Here is a 24,537-nt window from a genome sequence, read left to right on the forward strand (position 1 = left end):
GAACGCACCACCTCATAATCGAGATCCCCCACTCGCCGTGTAACCACAAACGGTCCTTGCCACTTTGCGAGTAATTTAGAACTGGATGTTGGAAGTAACACAAGCACTTTCTCTCCCGGTGTAAATTGACGCGCTCGCGTACCCCTGTTGTACAGCCGACTCTGTCTGTCTTGAGCCTGGAGCAAATTCTCCATAGACAGCCGCCCCAGAGTGTGAAGTTTTGCTCGAAGGTCCATGACATACTGAATTTCACTACGGCTGTTTGAAGGCCCCTCCTCCCAAGCCTCCCTAATGACGTCAAGCACCCCGCGGGGCTGACGACCATAGAGAAGCTCGAATGGGGAAAACCCTGTGGAGGCTTGTGGAACCTCCCGCACTGCGAACAACAGGGGCTCGAGCCATTTATCCCAATTTTTGGCGTCCTCCTTAACGAACTTACGAACCATGGATTTCAATGTGCGATTAAATCGTTCCACCAAGCCATCTGTTTGTGGGTGATAGACGCTGGTGCGAATCGATTTAATGCCCAGTAGTTCGTATAGCTCGCTTACCGTACGTGACATAAACGCCGTGCCCTGGTCTGTGAGGATCTCTTTGGGGATCCCCACTCGGGAGATCACCCGAAACAGTGCGTCCGCCACACTCTTTGCGGAGATTGTGCGTAGCGGCACTGCTTCTGGGTATCGTGTTGCATAGTCCACGAGAACTAATGCAAAACGATGCCCGCGTGCTGAGCGTTCTAATGGCCCGATGAGGTCCATACCAATTCTCTCGAAGGGGACCTCTATCAGTGGTAAGGGACGCAATGGCGCTTTAGAAGTGGCCGGCGGATTTACCAGCTGACATTCCCGACACCCCGCACACCACCGGCGGATGTGCTCGTGAATGCCCGGCCAAAAAAAACGGGCCATGAGCCGCTCACGTGTCTTTGCTTCCCCCAAGTGGCCTGCCATGGGACTACAGTGAGCCGCCTGGAAAAGCATTTCCCGACGGCTTTTTGGGACTAATAATTGGGTTATATTCCTATTTGACTGGGTATCTTGGGTCACCCGATACAACCTATCTTTTATTATGGAAAAATAAGGGAAAGAGAGAGGCTGGTCAGGCTGGAGAAGCCGTCCGTCGATGGTGCGGACCCGGTCATACACGTTTTTAAGCGTCTCATCACGAGACTGCTCCAGTGGAAAGTCATCTAGCTCAGGGGACCTGAAGTCCGCCCTCGCTCTCGTTTCCTCCGAGTCAGCCTGTGAAGGTCCCGCAACTGCATCGCCAGCCTGCGCCACCGCTTCTCCGTTTCCCTGCCCTGTCTCCCAAGAAGCATCCGCACACAAAACCCCCAATAATTGTGTAAAAGCTGGCCAATCTGTCCCCAAAATCAGCGGATGCCTAAGGTGGGAATTAACCGCCACCTTCATTCTATGCGTTTTCCCCCGAAACTGAATACTAACCGGCACTAGAGGGTAGTCCACCACATCCCCGTGCACACACCTCACTTTAACCTTGCGGCTTGTATCCAATGCCCTCTGTTGCATCAGGCTTTGATGGATGGAGGTTTGGTTACAGCCCGAATCCACCAACGCCTGATATGTACCCCCCTCGATACTCACAGGTATTTGGTACAGTCCAGCCTGATCGGGGGCGGCCGCTGGGGAGTCGGGAACCCGGATCAATGCTCCCACTTCCATCATTGGACACCGGTCCAGAAAATGCCCCGGGTCCCCGCATCTCCAGCAGGCCGGCCCAGGCCTTCCCGCCGCCCCAGCGGCAGAAGGATGGCCAAAAGATTGGTGGAGAGAGGAGAAAGGGGCGGAGGGACCAGTAGCCCCTGCGCCCTCCCGTGTCCCTGGTCTGTTCCCCTGGAAGGCCCCACTCCGTTGTGGGACACGAGGGGGCACGTTACTCCGCGACCTGGGAACAGGAATAGGGCGAGAGGGAGAGGGATGGGAAGGAGAAGAGAGAGAGAGGTTAAAAAGGGGCTCGCCACCCCCCGGGCACGCCACCAGATGGTCTTCAGCCAGCTGGATAGCCTGCGTCAGCGATGACGGGCGGTGGCACCGGACCCACTCGGCCGTCCCCCGAGGCAGCCGAGCGATGAACTGTTCCAGTACCACCAGGTCGACCACTGCTTCGACATCGCGATCCTCCGCCAGCAACCACCTGCGGCAAGCATCCCGGAGCTGTTGGGCCATCACGAAAGGCCGGCCGCTGTCCCCCAGCTCCCTTGACCGGAAGCGTTGCCGATGTTGTTCGGGGGTACGGCCGACTCGCTGAAGGACGGCCCGCTTCAGGTCGTCATAGGCCAGGAGGTTCGCTACAGGCAGCTGTTGGGCCGCCACCTGTGCCTCCCCAGTCAGCAGCGGAATGAGGCGCACCGGCCATTGTGTGCGCTCCCAGCCACACGCCTCCGCTGTTCTCTCAAAGAGATCCACAAACGCCTCTGGATCGTCTTGTGGACCCATCTTCATCAGCGGGACGTGCGCTAAGGAGGGGACTGCTGCTGGGGTGCCCTCCCGGCCCAGAAAGCTCCGGAGGACTCGCCGGTCTTCATCCTGGGCTTGGACCAACAGCCGGAAGCGATCCTCCTGCTCCAACTTGAGGTCCATCAGCGCCTGATGTTGGGTTTGGTGAAGACCGGCGAGTGACTTCACCAGCTCCGCAAGTGGCGTTGCTGTCGCTGGCTGCATGGCGGCGTGCCGGCTTCCCTATCCGGGTCACGGCACCAGTGTAAAACAGTTCGTTAGATAACGGACAAGGAAGTCAGGGGTGGCGAAAAATGCTCTTTATTAATTCAAAATAAAACACGATAAACAAAAGTAAACTGCGGCTCGGCTCTCTGCCTTTAAACATATAACCGCACACAGACTGCTCAGCTCTGCTCTATCCAAGATCCAGCCTCCTCTCGCCGGTCTGCTCGGCGCTTATAAATCCTCTCTCCCCCAATCACTGGAATTACAGACAGGTGTCAATCATTAATCATTTGACCTCCTTATTACCGCTTGTCCCCACATTCTTTCTCCCGCTGCAGTATTTTCGGCTTCCCACGCCCCCCTCGCCACACTTATTCCATATGCGTTTTCTTAAAACATTTTGACATATTAATTTTAATGTCATCTTTGAAAATTACAGGTCAAACTATGAAGTTTTAGTCTTATTGTGGACAACTCATCTGTGCACAGATTTTGTTTTGAAATAATTTTTTATCAAAACCATTACAAAGTAAATTTTTATTGTTATTGACACAATGTAGGTCAGACTTGTTATTATACAAAAAGGTTAAATATTGGCAAATATATTAAGCATCATACATTTGCTTTCACTGTCTGCCAAATGTGATGTTGACTGATTGTGTAATTAGAACGGAAATTGGCTGTTTTCTATCTGTAGCTGACCAATTAATCCACCCTTGGATGAAGCCTGTTTCCAAAAAAAAAATGTCCACTAGTAAAATGTAGTTTCATTTGATGTGGTGCTATAGATTTTCCGGAGGTGAACAGTGGTTAATTTGAATAGAACTGTGGCATTGCCATTCACAGTGAAATATTTCAGCTTTTGTGAATTTGTTTTAGTAAGAAAGCAGGTGATTTCATAAAGATTTAGTGAAGTAATGTACTTTTCAAACACTCTTATTGTTTCAGAGATCTAAAGGTCTTTCCACACTGAGTGCGATGCAAAAAAAATGATACGAATCGCCTACAAACTGGGCTTTCATAGCAAACGTGAAATGATATAGAAATTAAATAGTTTGCCTTCTGGTAATTCATAATTCATGCCTTTATGCTAGGTGCCACCAACCAACAAAGCATTTTTCCTTAGATGACAATTTTCAATTGTGATCTATAGTTGATTTTGATTAATAACAAGGCACATGCACATCTTTGTATGTTTAATTACACTACACTGCTAATATTTGTCAGAAACATCCATTATTGCTATAAACATACCATGCGCTGCATATAAAACGCATACAGTAAATATATTGTCATAATCATATGTCTACTGGCTTTCATATTTCATGCGCTGACTCATTGCGCACGTGGAAGAAAACGGATGGTGAATCGGAACGTTTGCTTTTTCGCGCTCCATGTGGAAAGGCCTTAATGGTGTTCAAAACATACTCAGATCGAATGTTTCCTTCCCTCAGTGCGCTGGCAGCAGTGAATGGTTCAGCGGCAGCGGTGCCAACAGCAGTCGTCCCATGAGTTTTCTTTTGGCCTGAGCTGTCTGCTTTGGGCTCAGGCCTGGTTCGTCTGGATCTCTGTGCCTCCGGCGCCGCAGTCATGGATCACCCCAGAGAGAAGGAGGGCGAGAGGCCGGCCAGGAGCAGTAAAGTGGCCCAGGGGCGCAGCGGGCACTCGCGGCCCTCCAGCTCCTCCTCGTCCTCTGGGGTCCTTATGGTTGGACCGAACTTCAGAGTTGGCAAGAAGATCGGCTGTGGCAACTTTGGAGAGTTGAAGCTCGGTAAGAGGAGCCATTCATGTACTATCTGTTCACAAAAGTCTCCATGGAGCAACTAGGGGTGAAGTTCTTTGCTTAAAGGTGCCAAGCAGGAGTGAATCTCAGGAGCTCTGGTGTTCTTGGGTTGTTAGCCAATCCACTGGGGAACGTTGACTTGGGGAACAAGTTGTATTGCAAAAATAGCATTTTCAGCAAGTTTTCTTAGAACTTGCCTCAATGATCTGTTAGTAGAACAAACAGATTGGATGGGACCTGTTTGGGGTTGTGATGTTCAGTTGGTCACCCTTTGTCTGTTTTTCTTTTTAGGAAAGAATCTCTATACAAATGAGTACGTTGCAATAAAATTGGTAAGTATACTTATTATTTTCTACGAAGTAATTATAACAGCATAGGCTGGTGTTCTGTTAGTGTTTTGTTTTTACGTGTAGTTGTAATGTCTAGGCATGTCTGTAGATCTGGAATCAAACTCTAAAGGCTGAATTTGTTCAAAGAAATCAACTCCAACTGCTGTATTTTAGACAGAAGTTTAAGGAACATTAAGTGTGTGTTTCTGGCTGGAATATTTGTTTATTGTAAACAAATGAAAGAGTTGTTTTCCTGACACTCCTAAAGGAACCTGTGAAATCGAGGGCCCCACAGCTACATTTGGAGTACCGGTTCTACAAAACATTAGGCAGTTCAGGTAAGATTATAATCAGCACCAGCACTGCTGTATGCTGCATTTTCTCCTTTGTTTGCTTGGATAATATTCATTTCACGTGTTTTCATGTGCTGTGTTTTATAGTTTTGCATTCACATCCGTGTGTTTGCTCAATGTATCTCATCTACCTTTAGTCTTAATCTTCATATTCCGGTGCGTGACTTTGTTTATTCCTGCGCTAAGGCTTTGTGATGGGGATTTACCATTATCTTTTTTTTTTTTTTTGCTTTTAAACCTGCAGTTTCCAAGCAAGTTTTGTGAAGATGTTTCCTTTGTATTGGATTGAGGATTATTTTCCCCTCTGGAGTATTTGACATGTTGAGTCATAGCTTCAGTTTTGTTTGTTTTACTACTGCACCTAGGTGTGTGTGTGTGTGTGTGTGTGTGTATATATATATACAGAAAACTTGTCGGCAATGATCAGATTATGTTAAAAGATATTTTGTCCCTCTGACAAAGAATTTCTTCAGCTTTTTTCCATTGTATATTTGTCCATTGTATATTTGTAAAATGTCAAACCCATTGTGGTGGTGTTCCTTAAAATTTCGCTGCCTTTTGTAGGCTATTTGTACTTCATTGTCTTTTTCCCATATCAATTTTAAAGTTGGTGTAAGGCACAAAGTGGGAAGAAATAAGTAGAGTTTCCATTCATGCATTTTCATGCAAATTTTGAAGTGTTGAAATGACAATATATTTTCCTATGATGGAAACACATTTACTAAATAAGTCATATAAGAATAATTATGTGATAGAAAATATCATTGAAATAATGTGTTACTATGAGTGCTTCATATATTGTAATGAATGTAAAAAAAAAAAAAAAAAAAAATATATATATATATATAATGAAATTATTATTTTTTTTATATAAAAAAGATAAACCGCAACAGTAGATACAATTTCCATTTGTATTTTGCAACATTTTCCCCCAAATTTCAGATTTTTAGGTAGAGTTTGTTGGATGGAAATGCTTTTTTTCCCAGTATAAAAGTGTTCTGCATAGCTTAAATCTGTAACTTGAATGGAAAAATGTGTTTCTGTTGGGCAGTACAGTGTGTTTTGTGCTGGTATTATTGGTTTAGTAATTTCAGACTCGACAATTCCTGCCGGCCCGAGAGTCACTAACCGTTAGGCCACGACTTCCCCGTAAAATGTGTAAATGTATGCCATTTTGACCTCAATGCTAATAGACTGCTCTGCTATAATTCAGAGATCGCTCTGTGATTTTTTTTTTTTGGGTTGGTTTGCTTTTAAATCAGGACACCATATTGAAGTAAGACTCAAACTAGTGGTAAAGCATTTGTCTGCTTGTGCAGTAGCTGCTTCATGCTGCACTTTGATTCAGGAAGTGGTGGCTGGGTTGTCACAGAGCAGTGCGGTGATGGTGTTGTCCCTGTAACACAATGCTCTGTTCAAAGTCTGGATGATGACAGGACAGGAGGTGTGGCCTCGGACTCCACTCCTTGAGATTCACACACAGCCGTTCCTCAGTCAACATTTTCATACTGAGTGTATTAGCATAAGAAATATATTCAGCAGCAGCAGGGTCAGCAAGATGGTACCTGGTCATGTATAGCCAGTTTTGTGTGTTTGCATTTCATAAATAGCTAGTTAGCTAGAAATGTCATTGTTGTCTGAGGGGAATTCAGATTTGGGTGTCACTCATTTCAAAGGGGTCATGCTAACAAGCATATTTTCTTTGATATCTTCCAGAGCTAATTTAAGGAACAGATTTTGAGTAATGGTGCATATTGTTCTCATACTGGTTTCTAAGCACAGACAAATTTTACAGAACATCCCATTAAAATGAAATTGAGATTTTAAAATGCTCATATGATGCCAATCACTGTTTGAAAATTGTTCTTATTTTGGCTGGAATGAATTCTGACATTCCTGTCATTTTACTTAATAAAAATGTAATTACGGTATGCAGTGACATAATTTGCAGTATCTGCAGTTTTTAATCCGTTGAAAAGAGCTGGGAATATTTTTTTCTTTTTTCAGTTTTTTTTTTTTTTTTGATTAATATTAAGTTCACAAGAACAGCAGCATTTGTTAACATTATTGTAATGGTCACGGATAATTTATTTCCTAGAAGTAGTGATTTATAGGGAAAAAAAGAACACAAGTACCACATAGCACATTTATTATCAGTGATATTTACAGCTTACTTGATACATTTACACCTCAGACAATCGCAAACATCAATGACGGGGTATAACACATTTAAAATATTTACGCCAGAAAAGATATTAATGAACATAAGTTAGTTACATACATAAAAACAAGCATGCTTTGTATGTAGGCCTATACAATCCAAAAACGAGTTATGAACATTGCTATATTCGTGAACAGAGAATAGCCTATCACAGTAAATTCATTCTTACTGACATTAGACTAGCAACATTATAACTCCTATTAGGCTATTACTTCTATATCGAATTGCTGTCTGTTATAGAACATAAAAAATAAATAAAAATAAAAAGCATCCTAGCATTGTGACACATTTAGAATTTAGATTATGTGAATGAAACTTCATAAAGTTTCACTTGATTATACATTAAGTCAGTGATTATAATTTGGAAAATGTGTACCAGTTATGTGAAAACCAATACGAGTAGATTAATAAAATAAAGACTTACACATGTTTATGATCTCTGCTGGATCAAGCCAACTCATTCTTTTTTCCACAAAATACAAAAACAATCCGGGTTTGTTGACCCCAAAAGGTTTAGCAGCACATAAAACAAAAATTGTATTCAAATTCTTAATTTATTGTAGCTAGTGGTTCACCGATATTTCGGCTGATATTTGGCATTTTGGCAAAAGAAACTGAGTATGCTGTGTAATCATTTAAGGCATGAAGTTTCCATGAAGTTGATTAAAGCTGCCTTAAGGCGGTCGCACACCGGACGAGACGCGCCGCGTCGCGTCGCGCCACATGTAGGACAACTCGAGGTATCGCACACTGGACGCGCACATTCTATATGCGTGAGCTCAATTTCGCAGCAAGATGGGAGAGTTTTAACTTCATCTATTATTTTAATTTTAAATATATGATTTTAATTGATAAAAGCTGAGTTTTTAACGTTAATTAATGAAAAGAATCTGTGTTATTATAATAAGTCTGTTATTGTTTTGTTGTATCTGTTGTCTAGGCAACTGTGCTGCTGAAAACGTAACCAAACACTTTGTAATGTTTTATTTGAATGAAACAAGTGTGCTGTACTTTAATTTCAGTTTCAGTTTATAACATCTGGGTTTTTTAATATAAAACTATGCGGATGGCGCTCTGTGGCGCGGCAGAAATTTGAACAGCGTTCTGAGTCGTAGCTGGGCGCCGCGGACAGACGCCGAATGGCGCCGCCGGTGTGTGTACTCACATAGAGAATAATGTGTTCGAATTTTAAAGACGTGGCGCGACGCGACGCGGCGCTGCGCTTCTCGTCCGGTGTGCGACCCCCTTTAAAGCTATTTATGGAATTATATGAGTCCGATTTAGAACATGTCCTGAAGCGCAGTGATTTTTCAAAACTGTCCTGGAGCAGCCCAGCACTGTCTCTAAAGCCGCGTTTTTTAACCCAGGAACTAGGGACTTTGGCCTGGTACTTGGTGTGTTTCCACCGCAGGAACCAGGAACTAAATAAAGTTCTGGGTAAAAAAATGCCCCTCAGAAAGTCCCTGCTTGCGAGGTGGTACTTTTTTAAAGTTCCGGAACTTTCGGGGGCGGGACTTTGGCGCTAAACATGCTGATTGGTTGAATCCACGCAGCATTGGTTGAGTTCAACCACCATTTATTCGGATCAACATTTTCACAATATTACTGTTATTGTGTCATGAAATGTAATTTTAAAAGTATTTCAGGTGAGAATGTAGTTGTTTAAAACTCAAATCTGTTGTTTATTTATAAAGACATCGCCTATTTAAAAATGTGTTTCGTCGATCTCGTAGACGGTGAGCTCCACTCGATCAGCGGGAGCTCAGTCCTCATGTATCCGCCGAGAAGCAGCCTCATCTCGGATAGATCTTCTGATATGTGCCTCTGGCTCTGATGTCTCTTTAGTGGTTAAACATAAAATATAATTCAGCTGCGGGGTAAATCTAACAGGTTTTCTTTGGTCTGTATTCAATTTATCTATATGCTAAAATGAAAATAAAAAAGGCAAGTCTATATAATATTTTGTTTCATTTTAATGGCTGTATATAACTTTACACATATCCCTGAACTAAGTACATTTATGCAGCTGTTATTATGTTTAAATGAAAACGAAAGGAGGCAGTGGTATTTTATATCCTATTTCGTGTTATTATAAATATATTGAGGGGAAAATTGCTGTAGCCAAAGCCATCTGAGTTCACGCAGCATTGGTTGAGTTCAAACACTATTTATTCGGATCATTTTCAAATATTACTGTTATTGTGTCATGAAATGTAATTTTAAAAGTATTTCAGGTGAGAATGTAGTTGTTCAAAAATCAAATCTGTCTTTTATTTATAAAGACAGCGCCTATTTAAAAATGTGTTTCGCCGATCTCTGAGACGGTGAGCTCCACTCGATCAGCGGGAGCTCAGTCCTCATGTATCCACAGAGAGCAGCCTCATCTCGGATAGATCTTCTGATATGTGCCGCTGGCTCTGATGTGTCTTTAGTGGTTAAACATAAAATATAATTCAGCTGCGGGGTAAATCTAACAGGTTTTCTTTGGTCTGTATTCAATTTATCTATATGTTAAAATGAAAATAAAAAAAAAGCAATTTATATAATATTTCGTTTCATTGTAATGGCTGCATATACACATATCCCTGAACTAAGTACATTTCTGCAGTTGTTATTATGCTTAAATGAAAACCAAAGGAGGCAGAGGTATTTGATATCCTATTTCGTTTTATTGTAAATATACAGTAAGGAAAATTGCAGTAGCCAAGACGAGCTGACTGAAGTTATCAAGTACGCTGCTGTTTATTGATTTACCGGACTTGCGTCATCGCAGACATCACACTCCCCAGTCGAATGCACAAAGTCTGAACTAACTACTGATGATGCACGTCCAAAATCAGCTTACTTTTTTTTTCTTTTTTTTTTTATCAGCGGTACTTTGTATTGAGAAACGCGCGTGGACGTACGTCACCAGTCATTTGCCTATTCTTCCCGGTACTTTACACCGCGGTGGAAATGCAGAAAGCAACAGGTCTGCGGGGAAAAAGTTCCTGGGAAAAAAAGTTCCAGGTAAAAATGTTCTGGGTAATTTCGGTGGAAACGCGGCATAACAGACCCGATCAGCTCGTCAGCTCATTAGAGACTTTAAGACCTGAAGTGGGTCAGAAAAGGTAAAGAGTTGTGAGAAAATAAAATGCGCCTTCGATAGTGAACGTGAAATTGCATAGCTTATCAGTGATCTACGGCTCTGTCTATTAAATGTTGCTCCATTTGAAAGCAGGTGATGGTGATTTAACTGTAATCACGGAACCAGATTTACTGACTAGATGCGCATGATCATATTTACATTTACATTTATTCATTTAGCTGACGCTTTTATCCAAAGCGACTTACAATTGCTATATCTGTCAGAGCTCTGGAGCAACTAGGGGTTAAGTGTCTTGCTCAGGGACACATTGGTGTCTCACAGTGGATTCGAACCTGGGTCTCTTACACCAAAGGCATGTGTCTTATCCACTGCACTAACACCAACCCCATATCATTAGATATATTGCCCAGCCCCAATTTGAAGATTGAATGTGAAATTATTGCAATATAAAAGTATATTTAAAAGCTTTAATGTTCACAATTAATCGCTAACCTTCATTACTGTGAACTCTTTAATCATGTCTGCAATCCCCTGAATCAATTCATAAATTAGGATAATGTTAAGTGGCAATAATTCTCCTAATGTAGGTGTACTTAGGGCCAGTTCAAATAATGCAAGACGAGGACAGTGGAATGTGGAAAAAACAAAAGGTTTATATAGATGTGTAGATTAGGTTATATAGATAAAATATGGAAAAGTAGCACAGTGTTTGAGAAAAAAAAAACATTCTGTGCAAATGGCTGCTGAAAGCCCAGCTTTGCCAGCACAGGAATACATTTACTTTAAATAACTTGTATTAAAATAGAAAATATTTCAATTGTAATTGTTTTGCACTCTGTTTTACTGTATTTTTTTTATCAAACAAATGCAAGCTTGGTTAGCATGAAAAAATTGTAACACTCCCAAACATTTAAACCGAAACATCCATACCAACCAAAATTCACAGTCTAATTAATAATGAGATGTTATTATATTAAAAGTGCAATATTTACCATGCAAGTGTTTTACAATATTCAATACTGTATTGAGTAGAAGTAATAGATCATAGATTTTTCAATTTGGAGGACAAAAAAACTATCACCAGTTATTCAGGATTTTTGGTATTTGTATAAAAAAAAGAAGTATAGTAAACATGTGCACTTCTTACATTGGAAGTGGAAGTCAAGCGGATGTGTTTTTAATGATATATGTCGTTCAGGGGTGTGTTGGACCAGAGGAGACCGGAAAAGGGTGGCAGCAGCAGCTCTTCAATAATTCAGCATGCAGCACAGCGAGTGTCTATACGAGTGTCTCAGTAAAGCTGTGTGTTAGCCTATGTATCTGCTGCTCTGCTGGTTTAAGAAGGATGTCTGTGCAATTGGTTTGAGTCTTTCTGCTGTCTGTAGTTCTTCCTGTGCTGTATCTGGGACAGTATGCAGGCCGTGCGGCTCTGTACATGTCCCACAGCAGGGTTTGTGTCTCAGTGATGAATCAGCACTTCAGGAAAGGTGGCACTCTGACCACAAGCGTTTCCAGGATGTTCACTTAGTGCTGTTATCATATGACGTCTGTAAAGCAGTCCGCTGATTAAACTGCCTGGCAGCCTGGCTTGTGTAACTCTACACCGGTGCCTTGCTCAGCTCCTTGAGCAATACCGAATCAGCAGGGTCCCACATAAACTCTGAAGCCCTGACCCCTCACAGAGGCTGCTGGGACAATTTGCAGTCTTTGCTTTGTTAAAGTAACCTGTGTGACTGCACCTTAATAATAAAAATTTGTAATCAATGTTACGATTGCAAGGGAATTTATTAGGAGTGTTTTTTTTTTTTTTTTGTATTTAACTTGGCAAGCAATAAATAAAAAAATTATATTAACACTTTTTTTTTTAACTTATTCCACCTCTGTTTGAAATATTTTGATATTAATATGGTGCTCCAATATAAAACGCAACATTAAAATATGTATTCTAATATATATTTAAAATAATTTTAAAATGTATTACAGTTTCCTCACAAATATTGCACAGCAAATACTGTCTTCTAAATACGGTCTACCCTCCCCTAGACATGACATCAAGCTCTTTCATGCTGTCTTTCCCCTTATTTCTGTCCATTATGGGTGCTGGACAGATTCTGCATGTTCTAGGACTCTTGAAACTGGATGTAGCTGATTGCGCCTTTGTGACTTTTTTGCTCTAAGATTCAATTTTGGTTAACAGAGACACGGTGTGATTACAAAATGATTCCCAATTCATCGAGATTATTCATCAGTGGCATAGGAGCACCAACCTCCACCCTTTTTAAGTAATGTGAATTAGGTCTCTAATGACTAATTGCTAGATATCAGTAATGAAATTAGTCTAGAAGTTTCATTATCAATTAGCACAGTCTTTGTGCACGTCTAATTTCATTGAGAACAATTATTATTATTTTTTTTTAAATGCCTTAAAGGAAAATATGTAAGATTTTTGTAGTCAGATATCCAACAACTACTTGCACGGTGTGGTATATTTCATGCAGTTGTGGGTTTGTTATCCCAAAAGTTCCCAAAATCCAGATAAATGAATTTTTAAATAATGACTTGTCCCTGGTCATTGTTTCTTATCAATGATGCAATATTCACATGTCCTCAATTTCTGCTTGTAGCCTTTAAAGTCATAGAAATGAATAAAATCTCAAAGTAATGAACATTTTCATAGTCAGTGTAAATATTTCAATATACTCAGGTCAAACTGCATTTGATTATCATTCATTTATTATTGTAGTAAAATATCATAATTGACCTACAAGACATTTTGCTGTTATGAGCAAACATTTCCGAAAACTATTCAAAGTAAACCAGTTCACACTTAAAGGTCCAGTTCTCACTATTAACTATGATTTTAGACTCAAAGTCCTAATTAATAGTTAATAAGGCAGTTGTTAAGTTTATGTGTGTAAGATTAAGGATGAAGAATTTTTGCTTTAAGTATTAATAAAAAGCCAATAATCTAGTAATATGAATGTTATTAAGCAACTAGTTTATATTGTGAATTGGTCACTATACTAAAGTGTTACCGTGAACTATTGTAGAAAGTTTATTAATATACATTTGAGGATGTAAAGTTGATTAAAAAAAAATAAAAAATTAAAAATCCTTCTAAATTAAGCAAAATTATTCAACCCTAAAAGTTACACTTTGTAAAAAATATGTTCTTGTTTTAACCTCTTATAGATTTACAAATTAAAAATATTGAATTGTAACTACAACTAAAATATATTAAATGTTTGTTGAAAACTCTAAATATTTGTTTCAGATATTTTGTGGGTGCGGTCTGTGAAAATATAAAACTGATCTGCTAGCCTGGTGCCAACAGAACAACAACATCCTTTTTGTGAATATCTATAAAATGATTAACAGTCCTTATCCAGTAATCCAGATATCCATGAATGATTGCGAATCATGCATTTATTGCTCAAAGTGTGCAAAACCTGAATTTAATGTGGCTGATCGGCATTTACCTGTGATCTCATGATCCTGCTTACAATTTTATTACAATTAATGATTAAAAATCAAATAAAAATCTTATGCATTTTTGAGCATCATTGCAGAATAATATGAGAAAGCATCAAGATTTCCCAGTAAATCGAATTTCCCCTAGCTATAGTACAAAGAGCATCTCAGAAGTGTAGCCTCAGTGGAGTACGTGTCTGCAGGGTGGGCTGACTCCACTGGGCCCACCCGCTGAGCCCAGCTCATGCTTTATGGATGGGGGGGATGGGGTGATGAAGGCTGGAGAGTCTCGACCACGTCTTTGTGATTCTCACCTTTCTCTTTCTGCACAGCTTGTTGGGATGGTTTATAATGTTTGGTTCATGATGGCATATGACAAGACAATATGAAGTGCATTATTTAAAATGGATTGATACAGTCTCTGTTTGTTCTTGGCTGTAGTGGTTTTTCTTTTGTTAGGAATCCAGTAGAGCCTATAATGCACAAAGCCTTGTATATGCAATAAAGAAATCTATTTACATAACAGGCTTTGTCAGTTGGCTAGATGTCTTGCCTAGAGATTCCGATCTTCCTTTGAGCTTGAGCTCAGGTACGTCCTTTTGTGACCTTATGTTGTCATCCACAAGCGCATTTGTACCAAATCATTTAAATGCCATTCACTCCTTATCAGTCGTAATTCTTAAAATCTTTGCTTTTGTTAAACACAGTGTTTCCACTGGTTATGTTTTCTGAAGACCATGTTCTGGAGATTGTTTTAGTGATATCTGATTTAAAAACTAAATGTTATTTCCTGAATTAGCGGCTTGTTTATTGAATTGTACTGGAGTGTGTTTTCCAAAAGCAGCATTAAAAAAACTACAAGCACAAGGTTTAACGATTTGGTGAATACACACCTCCAAACAAACATTTGCAAACAGCATAGCAAAGTTCTGTGCTTGAAGTTAGAAGCTTAATTTTTTTGCATTATATGTAGACTTCAATTGATCATGCACTTGAGCAAAATAAGCAATCAAACATGCATTTAAATTATTTCATTTGTATATAACCTTAATTCAAGTTGATAAGTTATTATTTTGTAAAAAAAAATTTGTGCAGATTATCTTGATGGACTAAACGAATAACCAATTAATAGTTTCCCACATTTTATATACATATTTTTGCCTTGCCACGAAATGCAACACAAGTCTTTGGATGAAAGATGCGTTTTATCGCTTTCCTACTGATAAGGAGACTCTGGGTTCGCACCATAAGGTAAACTCGTATGATTATTCCATGTAAACACCACAGTTTTTACATAAAGTAATGAAACTTCAACGATGCATAGTGCTTAAAGCCACGTTAAAATTAAATGTTTACGACCACATGACGCTGTTACGAAGCATATAGATTAAAGATTTTTAGAAGCAAGGCTAAAATAAAATTGTGTACCCACCCTAACAAAATGATAGCTGAAATGTGGTACTTAATTCACCAATATAAGTTTAATCTTACCATATCCAAAAACCTGCTCACTTTGCTGTTTTTTAATAGATTAAATGCACTAGAATTTTATTCAATACTACATTGAGACAGTATTTTAATTATAATATTCATATTAATCAAGGATTTATTGACTTTTAATGCATCTTATTTCGTATGTACTTTAAATGTACAGAAATACGGGCTTTTATATATGCTTTAGTTATAATTATTTAATTTAATCACTACTTGCCACTACCATCTGGGGTGGCCAGCCAAATTTCAGGGTGGGGCGGTGCCACCCCTGGCCACCACTTAGACACGCCCTTGGTTGAAGGTGAGCGACCATAGTGTAGTTCGTTTATAGCGAACGTTTAGCTTTTAAATTCTGGCACTTTTATTTAGGCTTCAAAATTGATAAGTTATTATTATTTTGTGAAACATTCTTTTGTAAAGATTCTTTCATAAACTAGTTGAACAGCTTTTTTTTTTTTTGTGAAATTCCAAAATTCTATGGAAAAATCTTATTGGCTTTTTGTTGAGGGAACCAGTGTAATACTAATAGCCGATTGGCAGATCTATGAAGTGATGTTATAGATCCGCCACTCTATTCTGGAAAAGGGGCATGGAGCATCAGCTTGTTTTCATTTAAAGAGACATGCACGAAAACATCCAATTCTGCTTCCCCTCAAAATAGTCATTTTCAAAATGATCCGTGGGGTATTTTGAGCTGAAACTTCACGGATGCATTCTGGGGACACCTGAGACTTATATCAAATATTGTAAAAGGTTCATAATAGGTGCCCTTTAAACTAGAAATGAAAACCTAAAACTAGTTTCAAATATTAGTAAATACTAGGGTATTATATTAATAATTCTAAAATAACCCCCCTGTGATGACAACTCATAATTTTTCCAAGATGCCAAAATTGTACGATACGGTATCACAAAGCTTCTTTTTTTTCTTTTTATTATTATTAATATTACTGTTAGATTTAGGTTTTGGTTAAGGTATTGGCCTTTAAGTTTGGGTCATACAATTTTGAACTCTTTCTTACAATTCCGCAATCTCATACCACATTTTTACGACTTCTCTTGAAACTGAGTCAGTGTAAAAATTTCATAGACACGTACTATTAGAGCCACCAACGGAAATGAGTCGAGCATCAGCACACTACTCTGTCTGTGACTGAGCATGGAGGCTGCTCTCCTGAAGGATGGCGCACAGACATGCCCAGACATGATTCTCTGAGAGGTCTGCTTCAGCAGCATCAGTATGGTGCAGTGATGTCACGGCCCTTCCCTTCTTATTCTTATCCGCTCAGAGGACGAGTCACGCAGGATTCTGAGCAGTCCTACTTTTACCAGATGAAATGACCTTTCAGGATGTCTGTGATATTAAAGGAGAAGTGCGGGAACTTCAGACTGTACAATAGACATTAAATGGAGCCATACACTGGTCTATTGGGGCTCTCGGAAAACATTTATTTCCTGTAAAGGTAAATGGAATATTCTCTAATGTAAGTTCAACGCACAGGCGGTGACGAGGGTGTTAGTGATGATTACTCATCTTCTGCTGTTCCACTCCAAAGTAATGGTGTGATCAGTGCACACACTCTCTCCCCTCCCCATGCCTGGGCATGCAGCTCTTATCAATGAGGAGAGAAGTGACATCACTGGTCTAGAGATCACAGTCCACCCCATCTGTTCTGATTAACGTGTTATTACACACAAGCATTAATATTCAAACTCTATTTGTAATGCTCTTATGGAGATCTGTGTCCAAGCTGATAAACTGTGTGACCACTGTCAGTCGGTAATGATTGTGCTGAACTGTGCTATATCTGTGTTATATCTTAAATTATGTCATTAAAAAAACAACAACAATGAAATAAGAAAATCACTGTGAACAGGCAAACCTTTCCAGCATACCAGCATAGACCGATTAGTTGATTTTAATGAAACGCTATATTTTATTTATTTTTTCTCACTATAAAGACTGTGACTATGCTGTTTACATTTGGCATGCTAGGTTGAAACTTGTCACTTGAATAACTTATTTCAATTATATAAATCATTTAATATTTCTAATTTCAAAATTGTATATTTAATATATTAATATATTAATATCAACATGAATTTAATTTGCACTTTAATTGCAAAAAGTGCCACCTTCATTAAACATCGGAAAATGTACCTACATGCCACTTTTGTGTTCTTCTGTGTCACCTGTAGTACAAATTATTTTTTTATTAATTTTATATGATTGGTAACTTGTGTCTTATTCTACTTATTATATTGTTTTAATTAGATTTTTTTTTTTTGACAGATTATGACATACTTCAATAAAATTTGAAAAATGCAATTACAAAGGTAAAAGAAAATGCCCCTGTAAATTGTGTAATATGGCAAATATCAACACTTATTAAGAAGGCAAATTTTTGATAAGAATTTGATAATTGATCAGAAGGTGCTTTTAAATTTATTTTAATTAGGAGGGAGAGCACTTCTAATTACAAGAAAAAAAATGCAGGAATTGCTGTGGAATGGGGTTTGACCAAGGAAAATTTTTTACTTTTTTTTTGCTTTAACCCGTCTCTTATCAGGTCGAAATCTTTTAAACTGCCCATTTCAGTCAATCAATTCAAAACACTGATTTAATCATTTGTTGGCGTCATCGTTAAAAAATTATCCAGTCCTTGTTTCATTTTTATATGTGAAATATTTAAAATATTTTCAAAATAATGCAGGTATAGTGCACCTTTTGTTTACTTTGAACTGTTAAATTGGGATGTTTAAAATCCATTACAAATGTTTAATTTGAAAAAAACATCACTTTTATTGCAACATAAAAAACAAAACAAAAAAAACTTAGTTCCATTTCAAAAATATTAATATAGTGTTAAATCTGAAAATGTTTAGATTTTGCCAGCTGTAATGTTGAATGAATAGTTTACAGTTGGATTGGCGCGGCCCTTTAAGGACAGTTTGGTTTTTATTTGCTGCGTATGATGTCATCAGATTACACAAACTGATTCAGCTGTAATGATTTCTTCTGTTTGCACTAGAGATCATCCCTTTATAATCTGATCCGTTCGGGTACAAAAGAGAGCGAGGGAAATCTTTAATGTGGGTACACATTCATGGACATCACAGCAGTTCAGGTCATGTTACAGCGACTGGGCTGACAGACTGGAAGAACAAATATCACAGCAAAGATTCCTGTCTCACAATGTTTCTTTGCTGTAGGTGCATTTCGGACAAAAGGCTTGTGGTAACTCTGGTTTATATTGCAATGGATGGTTTGCGTTTGTTCTGATGGTGCCACTGTGTTTTTGACACCGCCCCCTGTCTTCTCAGCATATCAGGGTTGGCCTGACAGGAAGTTTGAGCTGTGGCCAGCAGGCGTATCCCACGCTCACAGGCAGATAAAACGAGCAGATAATACCACCTGCCCTTAATCGCATACTGCCCCCATCTGCAAACGTGACTGAGCGCACTCTTCCCTCCAACCTGATCACCAGCCGTGCCAGTCTTTTGTTTTGCTGCTGTTCCAGTGGGGCTTGCTGTGAATTTTTGTGCATGAGCACTTACAGCAAAGTGGGCAATTTGTTAATCACGCTGTCCTGATCGCTGCGTGTGTTGCGGAGGAGCAGTGCTGTTGAGGGCTGGATGTTCTGGTGGGAGGTAGAGTTCCTCTGTCTCTCCATCCTCAAGCGCAGCTTTGTGAATGACATAACACCACCCATTGCGCTTATGTAATGCAAGTCCATCCTATTTGTCTCCTCTCCATCTCTCTCTGTTCTTCAGGCTAGATGGAGGCTCACGTAATGCCAAGGGATTTGTAAACTTAAACGATTTTCTTGCATTATGAGTAAGCTCAGTCCACTTAAAAGCTAAATGAAGTTTTAATAGTACAGTGGAGGGGTGGGACGATAAATCGATGTTCCGATTTAGCTTGATATTTCCTGCTGAAAGACATTATCTATACTCTGGCAGCAAGTATCTATATAATTTTTTTTAAACATACAAAAGATCTTAATTCATGCCATATTTACAAGTTTGGCTTACCGGAGCGGCAGTACCTCCAGACATCTTGTGGTGGCACTTCCCAGAATGCGGATGACTGTAAAACGGTGATACAAACCGAACCGTGAAATAGTTGAACCGTTCCACCCCTTCAATTATATATAGATAGATAGATAGATAGATAGATAGATAGCCTGTATAAAATTGATAAGCAGTTAAATGTGTTGGTTTACACACAAAGAAATGTGTAAGCTTTTAATAATCCAAGAATAAAATGATTAATTTACTCAACATATTACATTTGATTTAGAGAACTTTTTGTGCTGTTTTCTATCAGTTTGGACTTGAATAAAGAGAGAAAACTTGCACTTAACGTTTTCACAGGCATTTTATTTTCATAGTTAGATATTGTGATGTGTCATTATAGGATTTTCTAGCAATGTATCGATCATCGCAGAATCGCTGTATTCGTGATATTATCATATCGTGAGCCATGTATCATGATTCGTATCGAATCGTGAGGTACCCTGCAATTCCCACCCCAGTACAGTGTGATTCATCCAGAAAGGATTAGACACAATAGTTGACTAACAAGAAAATATCTTCTCATGTAGTGATGGCAACTGAATTTTTTCAACCAAAATGGAAAAAATAATAATAATTTTGATCCAAAGAGTTGTGTATGATTAGTTTTTTTTTTTGTAATGCCACATTATGACTGTGAGTATAGATAATTACTTTAGAGAAAATATAGAGAAGTGGCTCATTGCCAAACAAGTATACTATAACTGGTTTTCAGTTTATCACCTGGGTACATAAGTTACCAAGTTACCCAAATTTAATTGCAAAACTTTATTTGTGGTTTCAGTTTTTGGCTAAATGAAAACATTGGTTGAAACACTGATTGAGCAAATACATGAGACAGGATACAGCTTGTAAAGTTGTACTCTTTCTTTTAACTTACCTTCGGATGTTTAGTCATGACTTGTGTTTATTTTGTGCTGAAACTGGTATTAATGTGGAGGATATGATCAGTTCAAGTGCGCCTCACATTGTCTGGTGTGTTAAACTGAGGCGCTACAGCAATCGGTCTCTCCAGATTAAACCATGACAAAACAGCATTTATTGTTTGTATACTGCAATACAATTTGCATGAATTTAATCCTACCACTTTTTCAATATTAAAAGTACCAAAGCAAAATTCTTAATGCTATTTATTGAATGGAAAGTGCCCTTCAATGTTCCATCCATTAACTGAAGACAGGCAGGATTAATCGATTTTTGGAATTTAAGAATCAATATCGTTCCATACAGAAGATAATCGATTAATATAGAGATGTCAAGATTAAATCACTCGCATATGCAACAAAATTTTACTCTGGGCGACTCAATTATGTCTATTGTTAGCCATTGGTTAATAAATTCTTAGATTTTACTCACCAATGTATGTGTTTAAGGCTATTATAAGATTAGCACATTTTCACTCTCTGAACACTGACTGAGCGCTTCAGAGTTCTCTCTCCATCAGGCGATCTGTACTTTCAGTTCATTTCAATGGACATACAGTGCACCTGTATTTGCCGAACTGTAAACTCTTTGTGAAGGCGCATGACTTGCCATCGCTTTGCTGATAGCGCTGTTTCTCACACATGCAGAGAGAGAGCGAGAGTCTTACCACGCAGAATCAACACGCTACATGTAAACTTTATTATTTGATGTATTTTCCTGTCAAAATAATGGAGTTAATTTAGAATTATTCAACTTTACGAATAAGAAGCAGATATGCCAGTTTCTCTGTTAGTGGGCGGAGCTAATGCGCAAATGGCAATTTCATTGGCTGGCACTCATCTATTACCAACCCGTGTTTTGATTTCAGCAAATCAGTTTGACCGAACGTTGAAAACGTGATTAATATTCATGAACTCAACAGCTTAATTCATAGTGCATTGTATATTGTTAGTATAGTAGTAGAATTAGTAGTAGTATTATCTTTTAATAATTAATATGATCTATTACTTTTTTTTTTTACAGAAATCTTCAATGACCAAAAACATCGTAAGCATCATCACCAGTCTTAAGTTGTTAGAATGACAAATATGCATTCATACATGGTTATCAGGTTTTAGTTCTAATCACTAAAGTACTATCATCAAATAGTGCTTAATACCATAATATAATGCTTGACTGACTGATTAAGAAACTAAGATTTAAGAAGCTGTGCCATTTTACAAAGATAAGCTGATTGGAATCGTGTGTGTGTGTGTGTGTGTGTAAAATAGTATATCAGTCTGGCGAGTAAACTAAAAATTGTACTAGCCGATGGCGATTAAATTGCCAAGGTGTGCGTAGAGGGTTGCACTAGTATTTGCAAGTTGCTTTAGAATGGTATAATCTTCAAAAACAGTTGAAATGCCATAGTACTTTGTGATAAGAGATGACTTATCAATATTCTACTATCATCGTTTATAAAGATGACCCTTACTCTGATGTCCTTTAGAAAATACTTCCTTATGAACCATTAATATTTAACAACTTAATACACGCATGTAATTTCCCATAATGCTAGCAGATCCCAGCCAAACGAAGGTCACACTCTTTTCTCTTCCTCTAGAAAGTCCAGTACAGTTCTCTTTTGTTTGTGGTTAATGTGTAGACGTAACGTGTTGAACTCTGATACTCCTCCGGGCAGCCTTGGCATTGGGACTTGAATCTGAGGTTGGATAGAAAATGCTTGGCTACTGATCAACCAGCTCAGGCATGATAAATCCAGCCTCTCCCAGTCTTTGTCTTTGATTCTCCGGCTGAACTGGGGTTTGTTTAAGTATGCAATGTGGCAGAAGTGACCTGTGTCACTGCAGGCTGGTGTATGTGAACTGAGGCAGCAGAGTCACATGGTTTCTCCTCTACAGTCAGACATCTGTGTTTGAGCGGGCGTAGGTGGCTCTGCTCTCAAATGGGCTGCTGGCAGATGGCGTTTTGTTGGAGCACTGAGGACTCAGAAGTAGGACTGACTGGGAGAATTACACTGCACTTGATTTAGTCAGACCTAGGCCTCCCTGGAATCTTTTTTTTTTTTTTTTTAGTTGTTGTTTGTATGCAGTATTTCACACCACAATCCATGTGTTTTAATTGAATGGTATACTGCAGATACCATTACATTAAATTGAATTGTGATTTGATTGATTTGATTGTGGTGTTTTGGTGTGATACCAAGCCCTGGCACCTTGGCATTTATTGCCACAAGCAACAAATAAACTTAAAATTCCAAAATAAGAATTTAACATCTTTTTTTTTGCTAAAAAGAACATTATTTGGTATAATGCAATGTGTTCATGCAGTTTAAGGTTTTAAAAAACATTATTTTCCTGATAATGTACAGGATTGTTATCTGTCTACGCCCCGCCTTTCTAAAGCGCGAAGATTTTTACAAAGCCCATCGGTCTCAAAAGTGAGGTGTGCTCTGATTGGTCAGTAGTCCAGTGCATTGTGATTGGCCAAATACCTCAGACGTGTGAATGAAATGTTATGCCCCTTACCATACTATCATGCAGTGTTTCCCAGTGCAACAAGACAAAAACAGTAAGACCCATTATAAACAAGGCATTTGCTGCATCCAGTTGGGACATAATTACTGATTATAAAGACTTCTACTTTTTACATGTCGTGTTGCCTAAATCTGTGTAAACATAAATCCATCTCTGCATTTGTGATTGGAGAAGCGATGAACAACAAGCGCTGCTCTACACTGCTTAGAACTCACATTTGAATCGTCAGTGGCAAATTCTTTAAACAATGTAAATGTAATTACAGGAAGTGAGTCAAAAGTGCCAGACTGTCCTTGCAAAATTGTAATTGTCCCACTTTATAGAAACAGACACTTTGGCATTGTAGGCTACTCAGGAAACAGTCCTCTTCTTCCATGAAATGCGCTGCACACATCTGAATATTGTGGTTGAACCGTTCTGGAACAGTGTTGTAAATACAACTTAACCACTGATTATTTTTTTTTGTCCTCTTTTGGAAGGCCAAACATAGTATTTTCGCTTTCACAATGAAACACACAGTGTCTCCACGACATGGCACTGGCGTCAACAGCGAGAATCAGAGTTACACTGCCTTTCTTTGCATGAACATTTGTGTGGCGTCATTCAAATCTTCCCATGTGGGGGCATGTTATAATGAGCAGGTTTGTGTAGGCGTGGTTAACTCTTAACTTTTATTAAGAATATCTCTTTGAGTTTGAGACTTTAGTCTTTGCAACTTTACAGATCTTTATTATGCATCAAGAGCTTATAGCCCTCCAAAGAGAAAGGAAAAATTTAAATCACACCATATGAACCCTTTAAATATAGATTGTGAAATTCCCGTTTTGAGTTTTTTTTTCTTCCTTTTTTTAATTATAGAGGGAAAACATTACTCATTACACAATAATAAAACAATTCTAGATGAGCTGTTTTTTATGATCCACGGTACAATGTTGCCAGATTAGCACAATACTGGTGTTATTTTTTGCTCGCACTATATATTGCATATTGTGCATATTTTTAGTATACACCAATTAACATTTGGTCAACAAGTGGATCATAACCTTTCATCAAAGTTATCCTAAAGCCAATATGTGTTTCTTTCACAATTCAAGCATAACATGTAAGTCTGTTATTAGTCAATGTTGTCATTAATGAAATGTCATCCTTAATGGCTTTTAATGGTCTTCAGACATGATTGTTTGTCATTAGGTTACCAATTGACCTGTCACAGTTATCCGTAATTGGTAACTGCTCATCATTTAATGCTCTGCAAGCTTCACTTAAGATCAGAAAGCAGGATTTGGCCTCAACAGGGCCATTGGTAAGCTGCAAAGAGGCATGATTCATTGTGAAGTTGCAGACACAGTGAGGACGTCTCAGTGTCATTTCCAGAGTCTGGAACAGGTTCAAAAGGTCTGGAAGTGTGAGTAGAAAGCATGGTGGAGGCAGATAACCAGTCACAACACAAAATCAAGGCCGATACTTGAACCTGCATGCCCGCAGAAATCATTTCATGCCTGCAGTCAGCCTGCAAAACGACCTTGAGGATCCACTAGATGTCCGAGTGTCCACTCAGACTGAGAGGAGATGA

At 39.0% G+C, this 24,537-nt stretch overlaps 1 protein-coding gene across 8 annotated transcripts in view; it reads left to right on the forward strand.

The window, feature by feature from the left end:
• The window catches only part of csnk1g1 (casein kinase 1, gamma 1), a 59,411-nt gene that overhangs the window by 14,114 nt on the left and 20,760 nt on the right, over positions 1 to 24,537 (forward strand). For all 8 annotated transcript variants that reach the window (XM_026268504.1, XM_026268507.1, XM_026268509.1 and 5 more), the window contains exons 2-4: positions 4,142 to 4,458; positions 4,762 to 4,802; positions 5,068 to 5,137. In XM_026268504.1, the coding sequence (XP_026124289.1) occupies positions 4,278 to 4,458; positions 4,762 to 4,802; positions 5,068 to 5,137 (292 nt within the window). In that variant the 5' untranslated portion in view covers positions 4,142 to 4,277. The remainder of the gene's footprint in view (positions 1 to 4,141; positions 4,459 to 4,761; positions 4,803 to 5,067; positions 5,138 to 24,537) is intronic.

This window comes from Carassius auratus, chromosome 7 (assembly GCF_003368295.1).
Source record: "Carassius auratus strain Wakin chromosome 7, ASM336829v1, whole genome shotgun sequence".
Taxonomy (NCBI): domain Eukaryota; kingdom Metazoa; phylum Chordata; class Actinopteri; order Cypriniformes; family Cyprinidae; genus Carassius; species Carassius auratus.